This window comes from Cydia strobilella, chromosome 8, assembly GCF_947568885.1.
Source record: "Cydia strobilella chromosome 8, ilCydStro3.1, whole genome shotgun sequence".
Lineage (NCBI taxonomy): Eukaryota > Metazoa > Arthropoda > Insecta > Lepidoptera > Tortricidae > Cydia > Cydia strobilella.
This window is the reverse complement of record NC_086048.1, coordinates 5098921-5116787: the sequence shown is the minus strand read 5'-3', so window position 1 is coordinate 5116787 and position 17867 is coordinate 5098921. Positions and strand designations below refer to the sequence as shown.

Below are 17867 nucleotides of genomic sequence, written 5' to 3'. Positions count from 1 at the left end.
AAGGAAAACATCGTGAGGAAACCGGACTAATCCCAATAAGGCCTAGTTTACTACCCTCTGGGTTGGAAGGCAGTCGCTTTCGTAAAAACTAGTGCCTACGCCAATTCTTGGGATTAGTTGCCAAGCGGACCCCAGGCTCCCATGAGCCGTAGCAAAATGCCGGGACAACGCGAGAAAGATGTCTAAATTTTAGTTACGAGTTTTAATGCACATAGTCTGTGATCCAATACCCAGGGTCTTTTCGGCTTTCGTTGGCGTATCCAGTTTATCTTATGTGCTTTAATGGTGGTAATCGATTATTCGGCATTAATTTGTTGCAGATACTATCATTTTGGTTGTGAAAGAGATGATACGTTCGACGACGTTAAAAGCATAGCGTCTCACAGCATACAGAACATCAGTGAGAGTGTCGAGGTAAGAATTATAAATGCGAGAATAACTCCTATCTGTTACCTCTTCACACTTACCGATTAATCGATTTAGATGAAATTAAATCTCAAGGTAGTTTGAATCCAAACATTTCCGAATCAACTATAGTATAAATCTGCTCGAATGATTTTTACTCCTAAGACCCTAATCTGTTAAACAAAAGCCATTGTTTATTTTGTGCGAGCGGTCGGCCATTGTGTCTGAACGCATGCAACGCGCTAAGACACAATGGCCGACCGCTCGCTTAAAAGAAACAATGGCTTTTGTTAAACAGGTTAGGGTTTTAGGCGTAAAAAACATTTGAGAAGATTAATAATACACAAATATTTTTGGGGTCTGTCATACGGAGCAAATGTAGGCGAAATGCCAGACACCACAACTTACGCATACAATGCCACATCTTATTACGCATTATTCCTTTGAACTTTTGAAGAAAATTCCCAGTAGCTACCACTGGTAAAAGGTGGGATTTTTTTTCCCAGTAGTTACCACCAAAAAAAATATAAATAGTAAATTAAAGTACTATATAAATATAGTACTTTAATAAAGAATTATAAGTTGATTAGTGTTTCAGTAAATTACCCTAAAAGTGGTCAGGAATATTAAAACAGTTTAACCGGAACAAGTGTTACGTGTCGGGCCTGTAAAAACCGGTGTTTCCGGCCTTTTCAACGGCACGCGCAGCCCAGCTATGTTAAAGGCCTTACAACCCTAATTACAACGCCAGTCTCCATCATATTCGCATGTCAGATGTTACCCTCTTCAATCAGATACTCGAAACGAAGAAGAAAAAGAGCCCTCCGTACAAGTCGAAGCCGATCTCCAACAAATCATCGAGTACGCTGAAAGCGCGGCCGTCCACCGCCGACACGAAACGCGGGGAGCGATCCAATGAGGGCTCGTTGTTGATCGATCAGGTACAAATCGTAGAAATCGCTTTCGAAAAATATCCACTGCCGAACAGGGCTCAACCGCTACAGGTGTAAGTTGGTTTAGGTTATGCCCAACCCAAAATACGAGCACTAACTTAACAATTTAAAATACAGTACCGGCCAAATATATATCACCTGCAGGTTTTTACTGCAAAACATTTTAGGGTTCCTAGGACTACGTAACCCTAAAAAGGTTTGCCTTAAAGACCTGAAGGCGATATATTTTTCGCTGGTACTGTACGTTCTAGGCTGGTCTAAATATGTATAGTATGAATTTTCTCTAATGATTTTTACGCCTCATTCCCTAATTTAAACAAAAGCCTTTGTTTCTTTTGTTCGGCGGTTACCATGCTACCGCTACTGACTGAACGGGAACAAATTCTTTTAAAAAGAAATTTTACCGTCCTATTTATATGGTTCAAATTTATGTAGCAGCGCCGTATTCTGAGGCCACACACAGGCAACTGATCGTCCTTCATTACCCAAACTCGTTATCTCAGAATGAGCTGTTACATTTTGAACCTTAATACTATCTCGATAGTTGCTTTTCAACGACACGGTTGCTTTGGCACGCGTTCGGCACGCGACTAAGACACCTCTCCAAAAAAGAAACTAAGGCTTTTGTTTAACGGATTAGGGTCAGAGCCTAAAAATCATTTGATAAAATTCATGCTATACTAATTATTGCTTTTATCAAAGCGTATGATTAGAAGTATTTCTACCTATTATTCTTATTATCACAAATTGGTATGTATTGTCATTAGCTAATGGACTCGAAAAAGGCTCCTCCGTTGAAAGGGAAGCCCGTGCCCGCGAACGTGTCTTCCAACACACTGAAGCGACCTTCCACAACCGAGGGCTCCAAGCAAAACGTCAAGGCGCCGAGCTCTGGGGAGGAAAACTTAAGCGATCAGGTTAGAATCCTCTTTAAAGTCTTACTTACTAGGGTAGTGTAGCGATTGGCGAGACTTGTCTTTGTGTGCGAGCGTTTTCCTTAGGAAAAAGTCGTTCAAGCGTTCAACACGGTAAAGCGACCGTCCACGACCGAGGACTCCAAGCAAAACGTCAACACGCCGAGCTCTGGAGAGTAAAACTTAAGCGATCAGGTTAGAATCATCTATTAAATCTTACATCCTAAGGCATGCGTCCTATAAGCAATTAGAGATGGCGGATTATTATTCGCTAGCTAGAGCGTTTTCTGTGATTTTTTTTAAAAATCTGAAGCGACCTTCTACGACCTTCAGCTTCAAACAGAACACAGCTTTAGGGCGTCCGCAACGTCGCGCGTGTGCACGCAGCGGGCGAGCGGGTTGGCGAAAAATAGTATGAGCGCCGCTAACTGACACGGGCGCACGCGGCGGATTTTGCCTACAATTTCAACCGCGCGCGTACGACCGCTCCGTGCACCCGCGCGACGTCGCGGACGCCCTTAAAGGCTAGAAAAAAAATTGGGTATTAGCATACTTCACTGCATATTACACATTGATCTAAAATTAGCTTTAGATAAAACTAATTTGCAGCGTTACGCGGGCTAAACTCGCCAAATCAATTAAGGCGATAAGAACGTAATCCGTAAGCGTAATTCAGGAAATTAGCTTGGTGACTTATTTTTTATGCCGTCAATCGATCCTGACTTTTCTAAAAGTTTTATAATAAAATAAAATAGTCAAAGGGCGGGTTACACCAACCACACTTGACAAACTGATCAACATCACTCAGAAGAGAACTATGAAAATTCCCATACCTACAATAAAATTTTGCGAACGCTTTACCGGTGACAGACGGGTTGGTGCAACCGACCCAAAGTCGGACGTAAACGTCCATCTGAGCCTCCGAAACGCTTTAAACTAAATAGACGCGAAATTGGTAGTACCTCTGTCTACATGAATATGTCTTTCCAGAATCCGACTTTATTGTGAGATAGCCTTTAACATCTCATAATACGTAATTTGTGTGGCAGGTGTGCGAGCTAAAACTCCGAGAGATGACGTCACAGACGACGGAAACTCACTCATCTCGTCCGTCTAACAATCCCTCGCTGCTGAATGACGAGACGCTCAGGTAAGGCACTTTTTATTTGGCAAGAGCCACTATATTTATATCTCCAATTAGACTGGAACTACTTATAGCAAGCAGAAGATTTTGAAATGTAAGTAGGTCTGTAATTAAAAAGAATGTTACTACAAATCAAAATGGCAAGTAAAGATGAAAGACTATGTTTGAAGTGAATGAAAAAACTACGACAGCACGGCTTCACTTTAAATTGAACCGTTTTTCCTTACAGTTATGGTTCAATTTAAAGTACGGCGCAACGTGCTGGTGCCGCTATGGTCGGAATTTGAATTATATCTATGAAATAATGTATCTATTTCAGTGGCGTCAATTGTCATGACGCCCATTATTTCAAATCTTTAACTCCTAATGGTTGGAGAGCCGGCAGTAAAGTTTCGAACCAACGTGATACCACGATGAGATGCACAATGGTTTCCCATAAAACTGATGCTAAGTCCGAATTTGATAGTCTGCCACGGCGGAACTAGCCGAAAGTACAAAAAAAATAGCCACTTCCGGTGCGAAAAAGGGGGGGTCATTTAACCCATCTGATACTGCAATAAAAGCTATGGCATCAGTTAGAAATTTACTGGTAGATAGAGAAAAGCGAAATCTGCCAGTATGATTCCTGCCGGAAGTGCTTGGCATACGCTCTCAAAGGTGACCATCAGGACCCCTAAATTAACCCATCTGATACCAGCATGAAACCAATTCCAGTCGGTAGATATGAACCTTCTCTTCAGGAATATATAAGTCTGCCAGGGCGCTTTCAGCCGAAACACCTTGACATACGAGATTATGTGGCGCAACATCCGTGGTACCCGTATAACCCGTATTTTGGAATTGTACATATTACGGACATTTCAAATACTGCAGGCTTATTAATTTATTACTCTATGCTTATATTTGTATATTATTACGTTATTAATAACACATATTTATAATAAATTAAGTTAAAATAAATTAAATAATGTGATTAATATGATTAATAGTCATTGAATTAGCTATATGAATCGTTTGTCTTTGTCTGTCATTTTGACTTATGTATTTGTAAGAAAAGGATAAAACATAATTTAACTAATTCAGGCTCGTAAAGTTTTACGAATAAGGGGGTATTAGTATTCATAGCTAAATCAGGCTTGTAATGCGACATAAAATGATTTTTGGTGGTTTATTTTACGCTTGAGGCGTTTTTTCACCTATTTGGTGCATCTAATCACTATCTTATGTAGGGGAGAGAGGGGCAAGACGAGTAAGACGGGGTAGCGGCTTTATATGGCGACACGACTGACCAACCATCAGAATCCCGTTAACGCATGACGATGCGTCGCCATCATAGCAATCAGTTCGCACAGTGACCGGCTAGACAAATGGTGTCGTTAATTATTTATTTGCAAAAAAACTGTTTTTGCCATATTCCTTGTTATTTTTAGGGTTCCGTACCCAAAGGGTAAAAACGGGACCCTATAACTAAGACTCCGCTTTCTGTCTGTCTGTCCGTCTGTCACCAGGCTGTATCTCATCAACCGTGATAGCTAGACAGATGAAATTTTCACAGATGATGTATTTCTGTTGCCGTTATAACAAACTAAAACTAATTGTTTATAACACCTGTATTCATTACCTGTAATGCATAATTGATGAATAAATGATTCTAAAAACATAATAAAATAAATATTTAAGTGGGGTTCCCATACAACAAACGTGACTTTTTTTGCCATTTTTTGCGTAATGGTATTATGGTACGGAACCTTACGTGCGCGAGTCCGACTCGCACTTGGCCGGTTTTTGTGTTTTATTTGGTTTGCGTTTGTTTCCTTATTATCACCAGCACATATATACTGTTAATTTATTCCTATGGCCCAGCAATCACGCCAACAGCTAAGGACTTGTTTGGTTTCAAGTACGGTTTATTTTACAAAAAACTTTCGATATTCATTAGGCACATGGGGCAAGATGGGGTACATCTTGACGGCCGTAGTTTTAAAGTGATAAACTGATGAAGAATTGCGGATTAGAATTTATTTATTCTTCAACATCAACATCAAACATTTATTCAGCAAATAGGCCACAGGGGCACTTTTACATGTCAATTTTTACAAACAATAAAATTAACCCAACAAACAATAAAATTAACAAGAGAAGATGGGGTACATGTTAGCTGTAAACACATTTTCTGTCTCTCAGACGACTTAAGAAATAAAAGTAAAACAGTTCGTGAGAAGTTATCAGATTATGGACCCAAAAGCCAAAAATTTTAGTTTTGTTTAGGCCCTAAATATAATATTTATATGAATCATTCTTATCTTGTCCTGTAGGGGTTCCCCATCTTACCATACTTGGGGGGCAAGATGGAGAGAAGGCACTTTTGGCCATTTTAATTTATTTTTAATTTAATTATCTAACTAGAGAGTTCCTAGTAAGTGTTGATTATGAAAGACTGATTACCAAAGATAAAAATAAAAATAACAAAAACTTAAAAAAATAGCATTTTCAGTTTTATTGGACTTGAAACATTAAGTATCCCGTCATGCCCACCTCTCCCCTACATTTCTTGACGTTGACGCAAAACTGACGTAGTTTAACATTCAGGGTGTTGTTTTATAACACTACAAATTGAGATAACTAAGGTCTGTTTTTTTATTCCGTCGACTAAAATGACGTTTCATATGTAAGACATGACATTTCTTAGTACCACATGAAATGTCATTTTAGTCTACGGATTACGGAATAAAAAACACAATATAATCTATTGGAGTCTTAGTAATAGGGTCCCGTTTTTACCCTTTGGGTACGGAACCCTAAAAATGATTTAAAATGTTCATATTTGGATTATTGGTAAAAATCGTCCTTGACGTTGAAAATCCTGTCTTTTTACACCCGTTTACAATAAGTATGTAATAATAATAATTATACTAATTTATTTGTCTCTCTGCGGCCCTGACCACCGGCAGCTTGGGCCCTGCCCCGCTGCCGGCGGCACCCTAGGTTAGGTTTTTTATAATTTGTTTATATGTATTTTGTATTGTTTTGTAAGTGTTTTTATATTTTACTTTTATATGCATATTATAAAAAACCTAACATAAGAAAAATAATAAATAAAGAGAATAATTTTGTTCATTTTGGTAAATAAAGGATATTGTAATTTGAAATTATTGTATTATTTATATATAAGGTGCTAACAAATTAGCTACAGAAATTTTACGAGATGGTTGGTACTTTACACTAGAACAATTAACTTTTAATAGAAATTAAGAAAGTTTCTCATAATTTTTATTTTATTTACCGAACAAAATAAATAAACTATAATTCTATCTAAAAAATAATCATCATGTATTTAACTGCTTGTTTGTCTTAAATGTCATTGTCAACGTGTCATTTGATTTATCAGCGTGAAGTGGCCAGTTAAGTTTTATATTTAAAAGAGGTTTTAGAATCTGTTCAATGAGGTCTCATTTAATTATCTCATTAACAGAGTTTTTTTTACAAAGCAAATTTGTTTTCCAATTTTCTCAAAATAACATCATAAAACCTATAATGTTTCATACTTACATATACTTCAGGAGCCGAGTACTATCAACTGTAAAGATATCGGTAGCTAATTTGTTAGCACCTTTATAAGGCAAACAAAGAAGTACAAAGCCGTAAGCAGGTATTAAATTAATGCCCAAATTATATTGTGTATATTAATAAATTTGAAATATATGTTATTAATGGCATAAAAATATACAAATATAAGCATTAGGTAATAAATCATAAGCCTGCAATAATTAAAATGTCTGTAATCTGTACAATTCCAAAATACGGGTTCCACGGATGTTGCTCACATAATCTCGTATGTCAAGGTGTTTCGGCTGAAAGCGCCCTGGCAGACTTATATATTCCTGAAGAGAAGGTTCATATCTACCGACTGGAATTGGTTTCGTGCTGGTATCAGATGGGTTAATTTAGGGGTCCCGATGGTCACCTTTGAGAGCGTATGCCAAGCACTTCCGGCAGGAATCATACTGGCAGATTTCGCTTTTCTGTATCTACCAGTAAATTTCTAACTGATGCCATAGCTTTTATTGCAGTATCAGATGGGTTAAATGACCCCCCCTTTTTCGCACCGGAAGTGGCTATTTTTTTTGTACTTTCGGCTAGTTCCGCCGTGGCAGACTATCAAATTCGGACTTAGCATCAGTTTTATGGGAAACCATTGTGCATCTCATCGCGGTATCACGTTGGTTCGAAACTTTACTGCCGGCTCTTCTACCATAATCGATCAGCTGAGGATCATCATCCACAGTGGGATTTAAAGGGCACAACAGGTTCCCATTACCTTTTGTTGGTTAGACAAGTTGTGTGTTGCACCTTGCGCTCTTCGTAAACGTCTGTTCAGAATGTGGCTAAAAATGAATCTACCTATTGGGTTTGCCAGAGTAGAGTATAAAACAGTAGGATAACAGTGGTCGGTTGGACAGATCGTGCCTGGGCTCGGCAGTGCACCTGAGCTCTAGCGACCAGCTCAACATCCCGGGCCATAACCCGCTGCTCCCGCTGCGCGACACGCTCAAGAACAGCATCACCCTGCTCATGGGCACGGCCTCTGTCTCGTAAGGGCTCATACTCACTACGCATCGCAGTAATCAACTATTAGATAACCTAGCTCTCCTTAACTAACCCACAATATAAAACTTGCCACAACAAATTTTTTATTTGTCAAAAAAAAGATTCGAACTATAATGGAATGTTTATAATATAAGCATCTGGACAGCTAGATGGCAAACAAATTGTTAACAAAATCGAGTTCACTCGAGCGAGGTTCGAACCGCGTGGGATTTGAGATGTTGACCCTCCGCTGTAGTGACTGAGATTAATTTAAAAATTATTGGCCATTTATTTTGAATATCTGTGTCCTGCGATGCGTAGGTGGTGAACAAATGCCTGTATAATGTTATATTTTACCATGTGAGTTATGGAATTCGTAGTCTACATTTACTTCCTTAGAACTTGATCCGCTGTACATAAAAATTATGAGCTTTAAATAATAGTGCCACTGGAGGTACCAACTTACTAGCAGGGTGTAGATAACGTAAAAGATAAGTGTAAATACCTATGTATAATATAAATGCTTATATCATTATAAGTAAGACCTAACACGTGTAAATATATGTAGTTCGTTGTCTCATTAGTATTTAGTTTATTTTTAACCTAGCTTTATCTTACACAATTTAAGGGGAGGTGTTGTTTTCAGGACCAATCTTTCACTCTATAGAATGTGGTTCCGAAAATATCACCGGCTTGATTACCTATATCTCTTCTTTACTATATTTTTTCTCTCAGTGAATCCGCGCGCAAGGAGAGCTCGAACGTGCGCATGGGCTGGTGCAACGACTGCCGGCGCGCTGTCAACAGGCTGCACGAGACCATCCCCGGCCTCGCGGGCACTGTGGCCGGCTACAACACCGCCGTGGTGAGTCCGTGTCCTTAGTGAACCACACGCAGTCCGCATGGCTGGTGCAACGACTGCCGGCGCGCTGTCAACAGGCTGCACGAGACCATCCCCGGCCTCGCGGGCACTGTGGCCGGCTACAACACCGCCGTGGTGAGTCCGTGTCCTTAGTGAACCACACGCAGTCCGCATGGCTGGTGCAACGACTGCCGGCGCGCTGTCAACAGGCTGCACGAGACCATCCCCGGCCTCGCGGGCACTGTGGCCGGCTACAACACCGCCGTGGTGAGTCCGTGTCCTTAGTGAACCACACGCAGTCCGCATGGCTGGTGCAACGACTGCCGGCGCGCTGTCAACAGGCTGCACGAGACCATCCCCGGCCTCGCGGGCACTGTGGCCGGCTACAACACCGCCGTGGTGAGTCCGTGTCCTTAGTGAACCACACGCAGTCCGCATGGCTGGTGCAACGACTGCCGGCGCGCTGTCAACAGGCTGCACGAGACCATCCCCGGCCTCGCGGGCACTGTGGCCGGCTACAACACCGCCGTGGTGAGTCCGTGTCCTTAGTGAACCACACGCAGTCCGCATGGCTGGTGCAACGACTGCCGGCGCGCTGTCAACAGGCTGCACGAGACCATCCCCGGCCTCGCGGGCACTGTGGCCGGCTACAACACCGCCGTGGTGAGTCCGTGTCCTTAGTGAACCACACGCAGTCCGCATGGCTGGTGCAACGACTGCCGGCGCGCTGTCAACAGGCTGCACGAGACCATCCCCGGCCTCGCGGGCACTGTGGCCGGCTACAACACCGCCGTGGTGAGTCCGTGTCCTTAGTGAACCACACGCAGTCCGCATGGCTGGTGCAACGACTGCCGGCGCGCTGTCAACAGGCTGCACGAGACCATCCCCGGCCTCGCGGGCACTGTGGCCGGCTACAACACCGCCGTGGTGAGTCCGTGTCCTTAGTGAACCACACGCAGTCCGCATGGCTGGTGCAACGACTGCCGGCGCGCTGTCAACAGGCTGCACGAGACCATCCCCGGCCTCGCGGGCACTGTGGCCGGCTACAACACCGCCGTGGTGAGTCCGTGTCCTTAGTGAACCACACGCAGTCCGCATGGCTGGTGCAACGACTGCCGGCGCGCTGTCAACAGGCTGCACGAGACCATCCCCGGCCTCGCGGGCACTGTGGCCGGCTACAACACCGCCGTGGTGAGTCCGTGTCCTTAGTGAACCACACGCAGTCCGCATGGCTGGTGCAACGACTGCCGGCGCGCTGTCAACAGGCTGCACGAGACCATCCCCGGCCTCGCGGGCACTGTGGCCGGCTACAACACCGCCGTGGTGAGTCCGTGTCCTTAGTGAACCACACGCAGTCCGCATGGCTGGTGCAACGACTGCCGGCGCGCTGTCAACAGGCTGCACGAGACCATCCCCGGCCTCGCGGGCACTGTGGCCGGCTACAACACCGCCGTGGTGAGTCCGTGTCCTTAGTGAACCACACGCAGTCCGCATGGCTGGTGCAACGACTGCCGGCGCGCTGTCAACAGGCTGCACGAGACCATCCCCGGCCTCGCGGGCACTGTGGCCGGCTACAACACCGCCGTGGTGAGTCCGTGTCCTTAGTGAACCACACGCAGTCCGCATGGCTGGTGCAACGACTGCCGGCGCGCTGTCAACAGGCTGCACGAGACCATCCCCGGCCTCGCGGGCACTGTGGCCGGCTACAACACCGCCGTGGTGAGTCCGTGTCCTTAGTGAACCACACGCAGTCCGCATGGCTGGTGCAACGACTGCCGGCGCGCTGTCAACAGGCTGCACGAGACCATCCCCGGCCTCGCGGGCACTGTGGCCGGCTACAACACCGCCGTGGTGAGTCCGTGTCCTTAGTGAACCACACGCAGTCCGCATGGCTGGTGCAACGACTGCCGGCGCGCTGTCAACAGGCTGCACGAGACCATCCCCGGCCTCGCGGGCACTGTGGCCGGCTACAACACCGCCGTGGTGAGTCCGTGTCCTTAGTGAACCACACGCAGTCCGCATGGCTGGTGCAACGACTGCCGGCGCGCTGTCAACAGGCTGCACGAGACCATCCCCGGCCTCGCGGGCACTGTGGCCGGCTACAACACCGCCGTGGTGAGTCCGTGTCCTTAGTGAACCACACGCAGTCCGCATGGCTGGTGCAACGACTGCCGGCGCGCTGTCAACAGGCTGCACGAGACCATCCCCGGCCTCGCGGGCACTGTGGCCGGCTACAACACCGCCGTGGTGAGTCCGTGTCCTTAGTGAACCACACGCAGTCCGCATGGCTGGTGCAACGACTGCCGGCGCGCTGTCAACAGGCTGCACGAGACCATCCCCGGCCTCGCGGGCACTGTGGCCGGCTACAACACCGCCGTGGTGAGTCCGTGTCCTTAGTGAACCACACGCAGTCCGCATGGCTGGTGCAACGACTGCCGGCGCGCTGTCAACAGGCTGCACGAGACCATCCCCGGCCTCGCGGGCACTGTGGCCGGCTACAACACCGCCGTGGTGAGTCCGTGTCCTTAGTGAACCACACGCAGTCCGCATGGCTGGTGCAACGACTGCCGGCGCGCTGTCAACAGGCTGCACGAGACCATCCCCGGCCTCGCGGGCACTGTGGCCGGCTACAACACCGCCGTGGTGAGTCCGTGTCCTTAGTGAACCACACGCAGTCCGCATGGCTGGTGCAACGACTGCCGGCGCGCTGTCAACAGGCTGCACGAGACCATCCCCGGCCTCGCGGGCACTGTGGCCGGCTACAACACCGCCGTGGTGAGTCCGTGTCCTTAGTGAACCACACGCAGTCCGCATGGCTGGTGCAACGACTGCCGGCGCGCTGTCAACAGGCTGCACGAGACCATCCCCGGCCTCGCGGGCACTGTGGCCGGCTACAACACCGCCGTGGTGACTCTTTATACTCTTTATTTAAGCTAGAAACGGTACCGATACAGCATATGGATAGAAAAAATGACCTAAGGTACCCTATCTCCGAACATTATTCACGTTTGAAAACTTTGAAATTAAAATCTCGCACGCAATAACTGCTTATTCCTACCTATGCAGGTTAACTAGTGCAGTGTCGATACAAACCCGATAGGGTTTCACGGCACTTTTCTGTCTGATGTAATGTAAGATTTTAATATAGAATAAATAATAAAAATAAACTCTGACCTTGTTGTATTGTTGGCTACTGTCGCACATCTCGTATCTCCTTCAAAAGGATATAAGCAGTTTGGAACTTTAGAAACTGTCGTCTAAAGTCTCAATTCCCTTTTCTCCTTCAAATGGAGTTGAGATGTTTGTGTCTAGCCAACATGTTTTTTTCGCGCGCACCCCGCAGTCCCCGAATTTATTCTTGTGTAAAGTTCGTTTCAAGACATCCTCCTTACAAATAGACTGCGTAAATATAATTATACCACCGGTCGTTTTATTATTATAGCGCACATGTATTTTATATACCACCATACCTCCATAGATATGTTCCTAGCTAAAACCCACTTTTTCCGTCCAGTCTCGAGGGAGCAGCCCTTGCGGCTCCATCCAAGAGTACCGAGAAGTTCAGAAACAGCAATATGACGAGCAGAAGGCGTTGGAGAGAAAGGTTCTATGCTTGATCTTTGATGAATCAATTGAGAATAGAGAGTGTAAAGACGTGTTGTAAAGTATTATGAATTTTACAGTCGCAAATTCGACAGTTAAAATAAACTGTGCTGGTGCTGCTCCAGACGACTTGTGGTAACTGAATTGTTAAACGCTTGACAACCTAGTTACCGCCGCATAATGTTCGGACCCATTAAAGCCGCGCTATACTACTACACTTGTCTTAGTATTCTTCTATCTATGATGAATAGGGTATTCTCCTACTAGTCGAATCAGTTTCTTTTTTAGAACTGTCAACAATCCCTCGAATAAACTGAAAGATTATTATTCAGTGCATAATTTTTTTTTGTGTTTTTTTTGCAGCTCCAAGACTTAGAGCAGGCAGCAACGGACGAGACCGTTTACTTCTGTACAAACTGCTTCAAGCGATACATCGTCACACAAAATAATGAGGAAATTGTACGTTTTTTGTTTTAATTTTTTTAATACAATTGGGTGTCCTTAGCCATTAGACAAAGCCGAAATGTACATATGCATTAGGGTATTTAGAATCAGTATACCAAGTAATTTCTCTTTAGAGCAGCCTGTATATGTTAATAGCTCCTGAGGTAATAAAGAGTATGAAACCTTCTTCGACCTTATTGATTATCTTTTTTATTTATGACATTAATAAGATTCTGACTTTTGACTCATTGCCGCACATTTTCGAAAAAGTTGTCAAAAACACTGCCAATGATTAATACAGTGTGTTTCTTTTTGTAGTCGATCATTGGAATTAATTTTTGTTCGAAAATTTATTTTTTTATCATTTGTTCTAATTAAAAAAATATTAACGTAAGAGCATTCCTGAGATGTAACCCTACGTGGGATTTCAGGGTTTGTCCAATTGCTAAGGTCGCCCTATATATAGTATATAGTATGAAAAATATGTATAAAATATCAGTCCACATACCTAATACCTTCGTTATAAACTGAAATAAATTACATATTTTAGAAAAATTGACAAAAAGTAGAAATCTAAATATTTAGTAACTTGATTGGTTTCCTACTTGTATCGTTGGTATTAAGTAAATAATTAAAATACTAAATTGTTTCAAGTAAAAAATAAAAAATAGGGATGTAGAAATAATTACAATATTCTTGCGATTCGTATGAGAAGACATGTGAATGGAAAGTATCGGTTTTTAGTATCTCGCAAATCTCGCAATCGTATGTCTGGTATTTTAAGAAATAGTCGAAGAAACGAATGATGAATTAAGTGAACCATACAGACTCGTATAATTATTGCCATTGTGAAAGCGGCGATTTAAATAAACGAAATCACTAACACATGTAAAATAGGGGTCTCTAATCTATTGTTTACCATAAAGTTTTAAGTCATAATGTATTTTATGTCCGCATTTCCGTTACTCATAATTTGTTTTTTCTCAGAAACGTAACTTTTCAAGATTGCCATAAAACAAACCTAACCTAACCTATCTATAAGATAACCTTACGAAAATCCTGAAAAGTTAACGGTTTCAGAATTATGACTAATGATAATCTGACAATCATTACATTATGACTTTCAATAATTATGTATTTATGTCAAACAAAGGAATCCCGTAAAATAGTAAATTGAACAATTATAATGAGGCCGCTGTTAATTTCATGTCCTGGTATATACGACTTTTTAGTGACCAGCATACACTACACACACCTCTCCGCTCTCTACACGTCTGTCTATCAATTAATTTAAATAGAGGTTTAAAAAGATGCTGACATTTTACATCTATACCCGACAGCTATAGTCCAGTTTGAAAAATGTAGGCGCGAGGATATTCATTCGTACACTTATATTTGAGTTGATTTAATTTGACTTTGGCGCTTTTCTACTAGATGTCGTGTTTGTGTTCAGAAATTGGTGTCCGGCGTGTCGACGACGAGCGTGGCCGTGGCGGCCGGCGACGGCGACACCGGACACGCGCAGCAACCGACCGACGACCACGAACCCAAGGTGAGCTACCTACAGACTACACAGGTCGGTGCCCGTTGTGTCGCGGGCGAGCGTGGCCGTGTCGGCGACAGCGGACACGCGCGGCAACCGGACGACGAGCACGAACCCAAGGTGAGCTACCTACAGACTACACAGGTCGGTGCCCATTGTGTCGAGGGCGAGCGTGGCCGTGTCGGCCGGTGACGGCGACAGCGGACACGCGCAGCAACCGAACGACGAGCACGAACCCAAGGTGAGCTACCTACAGACTACACAGGTCGGTGCCCATTGTGTCGAGGGCGAGCGTGGCCGTGTCGGCCGGTGACGGCGACAGCGGACACGCGCAGCAACCGAACGACGAGCACGAACCCAAGGTGAGCTACCTACAGACTACACAGGTCGGTGCCCATTGTGTCGAGGGCGAGCGTGGCCGTGTCGGCCGGTGACGGCGACAGCGGACACGCGCAGCAACCGAACGACGAGCACGAACCCAAGGTGAGCTACCTACAGACTACACAGGTCGGTGCCCATTGTGTCGAGGGCGAGCGTGGCCGTGTCGGCCGGTGACGGCGACAGCGGACACGCGCAGCAACCGAACGACGAGCACGAACCCAAGGTGAGCTACCTACAGACTACACAGGTCGGTGCCCATCGTGTCGAGGGCGAGCGTAGCCGTGTCGGCCGGTGACGGCGACAGCGGACACGCGCAGCAACCGAACGACGAGCACGAACCCAAGGTGAGCTACCTACAGACTACACAGGTCGGTGCCCATTGTGTCGAGGGCGAGCGTGGCCGTGTCGGCCGGTGACGGCGACAGCGGACACGCGCAGCAACCGAACGACGAGCACGAACCCAAGGTGAGCTACCTACAGACTACACAGGTCGGTGCCCATTGTGTCGAGGGCGAGCGTGGCCGTGTCGGCCGGTGACGGCGACAGCGGACACGCGCAGCAACCGAACGACGAGCACGAACCCAAGGTGAGCTACCTACAGACTACACAGGTCGGTGCCCATTGTGTCGAGGGCGAGCGTGGCCGTGTCGGCCGGTGACGGCGACAGCGGACACGCGCAGCAACCGAACGACGAGCACGAACCCAAGGTGAGCTACCTACAGACTACACAGGTCGGTGCCCATTGTGTCGAGGGCGAGCGTGGCCGTGTCGGCCGGTGACGGCGACAGCGGACACGCGCAGCAACCGAACGACGAGCACGAACCCAAGGTGAGCTACCTACAGACTACACAGGTCGGTGCCCATTGTGTCGAGGGCGAGCGTGGCCGTGTCGGCCGGTGACGGCGACAGCGGACACGCGCAGCAACCGAACGACGAGCACGAACCCAAGGTGAGCTACCTACAGACTACACAGGTCGGTGCCCATTGTGTCGAGGGCGAGCGTGGCCGTGTCGGCCGGTGACGGCGACAGCGGACACGCGCAGCAACCGAACGACGAGCACGAACCCAAGGTGAGCTACCTACAGACTACACAGGTCGGTGCCCATTGTGTCGAGGGCGAGCGTGGCCGTGTCGGCCGGTGACGGCGACAGCGGACACGCGCAGCAACCGAACGACGAGCACGAACCCAAGGTGAGCTACCTACAGACTACACAGGTCGGTGCCCGTTGTGTCGAGGGCGAGCGTGGCCGTGTCGGCCGGTGACGGCGACAGCGGACACGCGCAGCAACCGAACGACGAGCACGAACCCAAGGTGAGCTACCTACAGACTACACAGGTCGGTGTCCGTTGTGTCGAGGGTGAGCGTGGCCGTGTCCGCCGGTGACGGCGACAGCGGACACGCGCAGCAACCGCGAGCCCTGCTTGCCCAGAGCCAACATGCATGTCATTGTAAAAAAATATTGATAAGGATTGGAAATTGGTGACGTCATAGTTTTATATCTATTTTCTTGACTTAAACAGACAGTTTTAAATGGTTTAACAAAACCTTGTATCCTCTACAGCTGCGGTTACTACCAACACCAACGCCACCACCCAAAGAAGAGAAGAGCAAGTCGCCCCCACCCGCGCCGCGGAACCGCAAAAAAGCACCCCCGCCCCCGCCCAAGCCGAAGGAGCCCGAGTCGGGTCTATTCCTGTACATAGATCTGCACGGACACGCCTCTAAAAAAGGTAATGTATTGTACAGTCATCATTAAATAGATAATGACGGCCAAAGTGGCCAACTATATCGTAACACACCTAAGTTGCAATAGAACTAAAGATGTGTTCCGACTTTACGGAGCAAAAAAGCGATATGCTTTTAAATTCGAAGCACATATTTGTCTTAAACTTTACACATATTTATACACACGTATACACTCAACAACTGCTATTCCTAAGGTTTAGATTATACATTTCACTTAATGAGACAATAGGGATGATGACACATGTTGAATTTTATAAGAAATCTAGAAACATAGATAGCAAATGAGCAATTTATCACAACAATGTAGATATTAAAATAATATATGGAAATAATACAAAAATACAGGACTTGAAAGTTTCAAAATTTAGGTTATTTTTCAACTTCCAAAAAGGAAAAAAGTAAGGGTACCATTCGATTACTTACATTTTATCCAAAACAATATTGTACGGCAACTATGTACATAAACGCAATATTTCACCGACAAAAACCCAATTTTCTTTTTTATCTATACATTCAAAATGGGCTCTCAGTGAACTTGACGTCACGTTCACTTATCGTTTTGTTAGAAGCGTTTTGCGAGTGAAGTACGACTCTCGGGCTTTGACTATCATGTCTGACTTTTGTATTGCTTTAATGCAATGGGTCCCATATAGACATTTGATCCTAAAAATAAACCTGATCAATTAATACCATTAATGAAAATTTGTCATCTAGCCTATAATAAATATGAAATTGTCGCAGGTATCTTCATGTACGGGAACCACTTCGAGGACTCTGAAGCGTCAGTGGAGTGCATGCTGCTTCCTCGGATCATGTCTCTTAACAACATGCACTTCCATTTTTCCTCGTGCAACTTCACTGAGCGAAATATGTACCTTAAGTGAGTATTTACTTCATTAATATGTTTATTTATTTATTAAATTTATATTAATGTAATTTAATGTAAACTTGGACTCGAAATAAAAAGTTTTTTTTTAATTTATGTTTATTTAGTCTTATAAATATAAATTATAGATACTTAGGAAACAAAAATCAAAATATTTAATAAAATAATTTGATCTGTTTCCAAAACTTGTTAAATTATAGATATCAAAAATAAATTGTTTGGATTTCTAGAATCTATTTTCAGTTGCATGACTTTTCTTATAATCTCTAAATATTTTATATTTCCCACATCGCCCCAAAGGCCCAAAACGGCATCATAACTCGTGAAATGAACAAATGCTTGCTTTTTAAGACACCTTCACTTGTTTATTAACTGTTCACATAACACACAATCGTACG

At 45.1% G+C, this 17867-nt stretch overlaps 1 protein-coding gene across 1 annotated transcript in view; it reads left to right on the top strand.

Annotated features, from left to right (window-relative positions):
* LOC134743385 (uncharacterized) overlaps positions 1–17867 on the top strand; it is a 33315-nt gene that overhangs the window by 5298 nt on the left and 10150 nt on the right. The window contains exons 7-19 of the mRNA XM_063676776.1: positions 321–414; positions 1200–1346; positions 2126–2275; positions 3322–3422; positions 7877–8008; positions 8739–8868; positions 8943–11548; positions 11673–11772; positions 12380–12469; positions 12832–12927; positions 14366–14464; positions 16399–16567; positions 17325–17463. Coding sequence (XP_063532846.1) covers positions 321–414; positions 1200–1346; positions 2126–2275; positions 3322–3422; positions 7877–8008; positions 8739–8868; positions 8943–11548; positions 11673–11772; positions 12380–12469; positions 12832–12927; positions 14366–14464; positions 16399–16567; positions 17325–17463 — 4053 coding nt within the window. The remainder of the gene's footprint in view (positions 1–320; positions 415–1199; positions 1347–2125; positions 2276–3321; positions 3423–7876; positions 8009–8738; positions 8869–8942; positions 11549–11672; positions 11773–12379; positions 12470–12831; positions 12928–14365; positions 14465–16398; positions 16568–17324; positions 17464–17867) is intronic.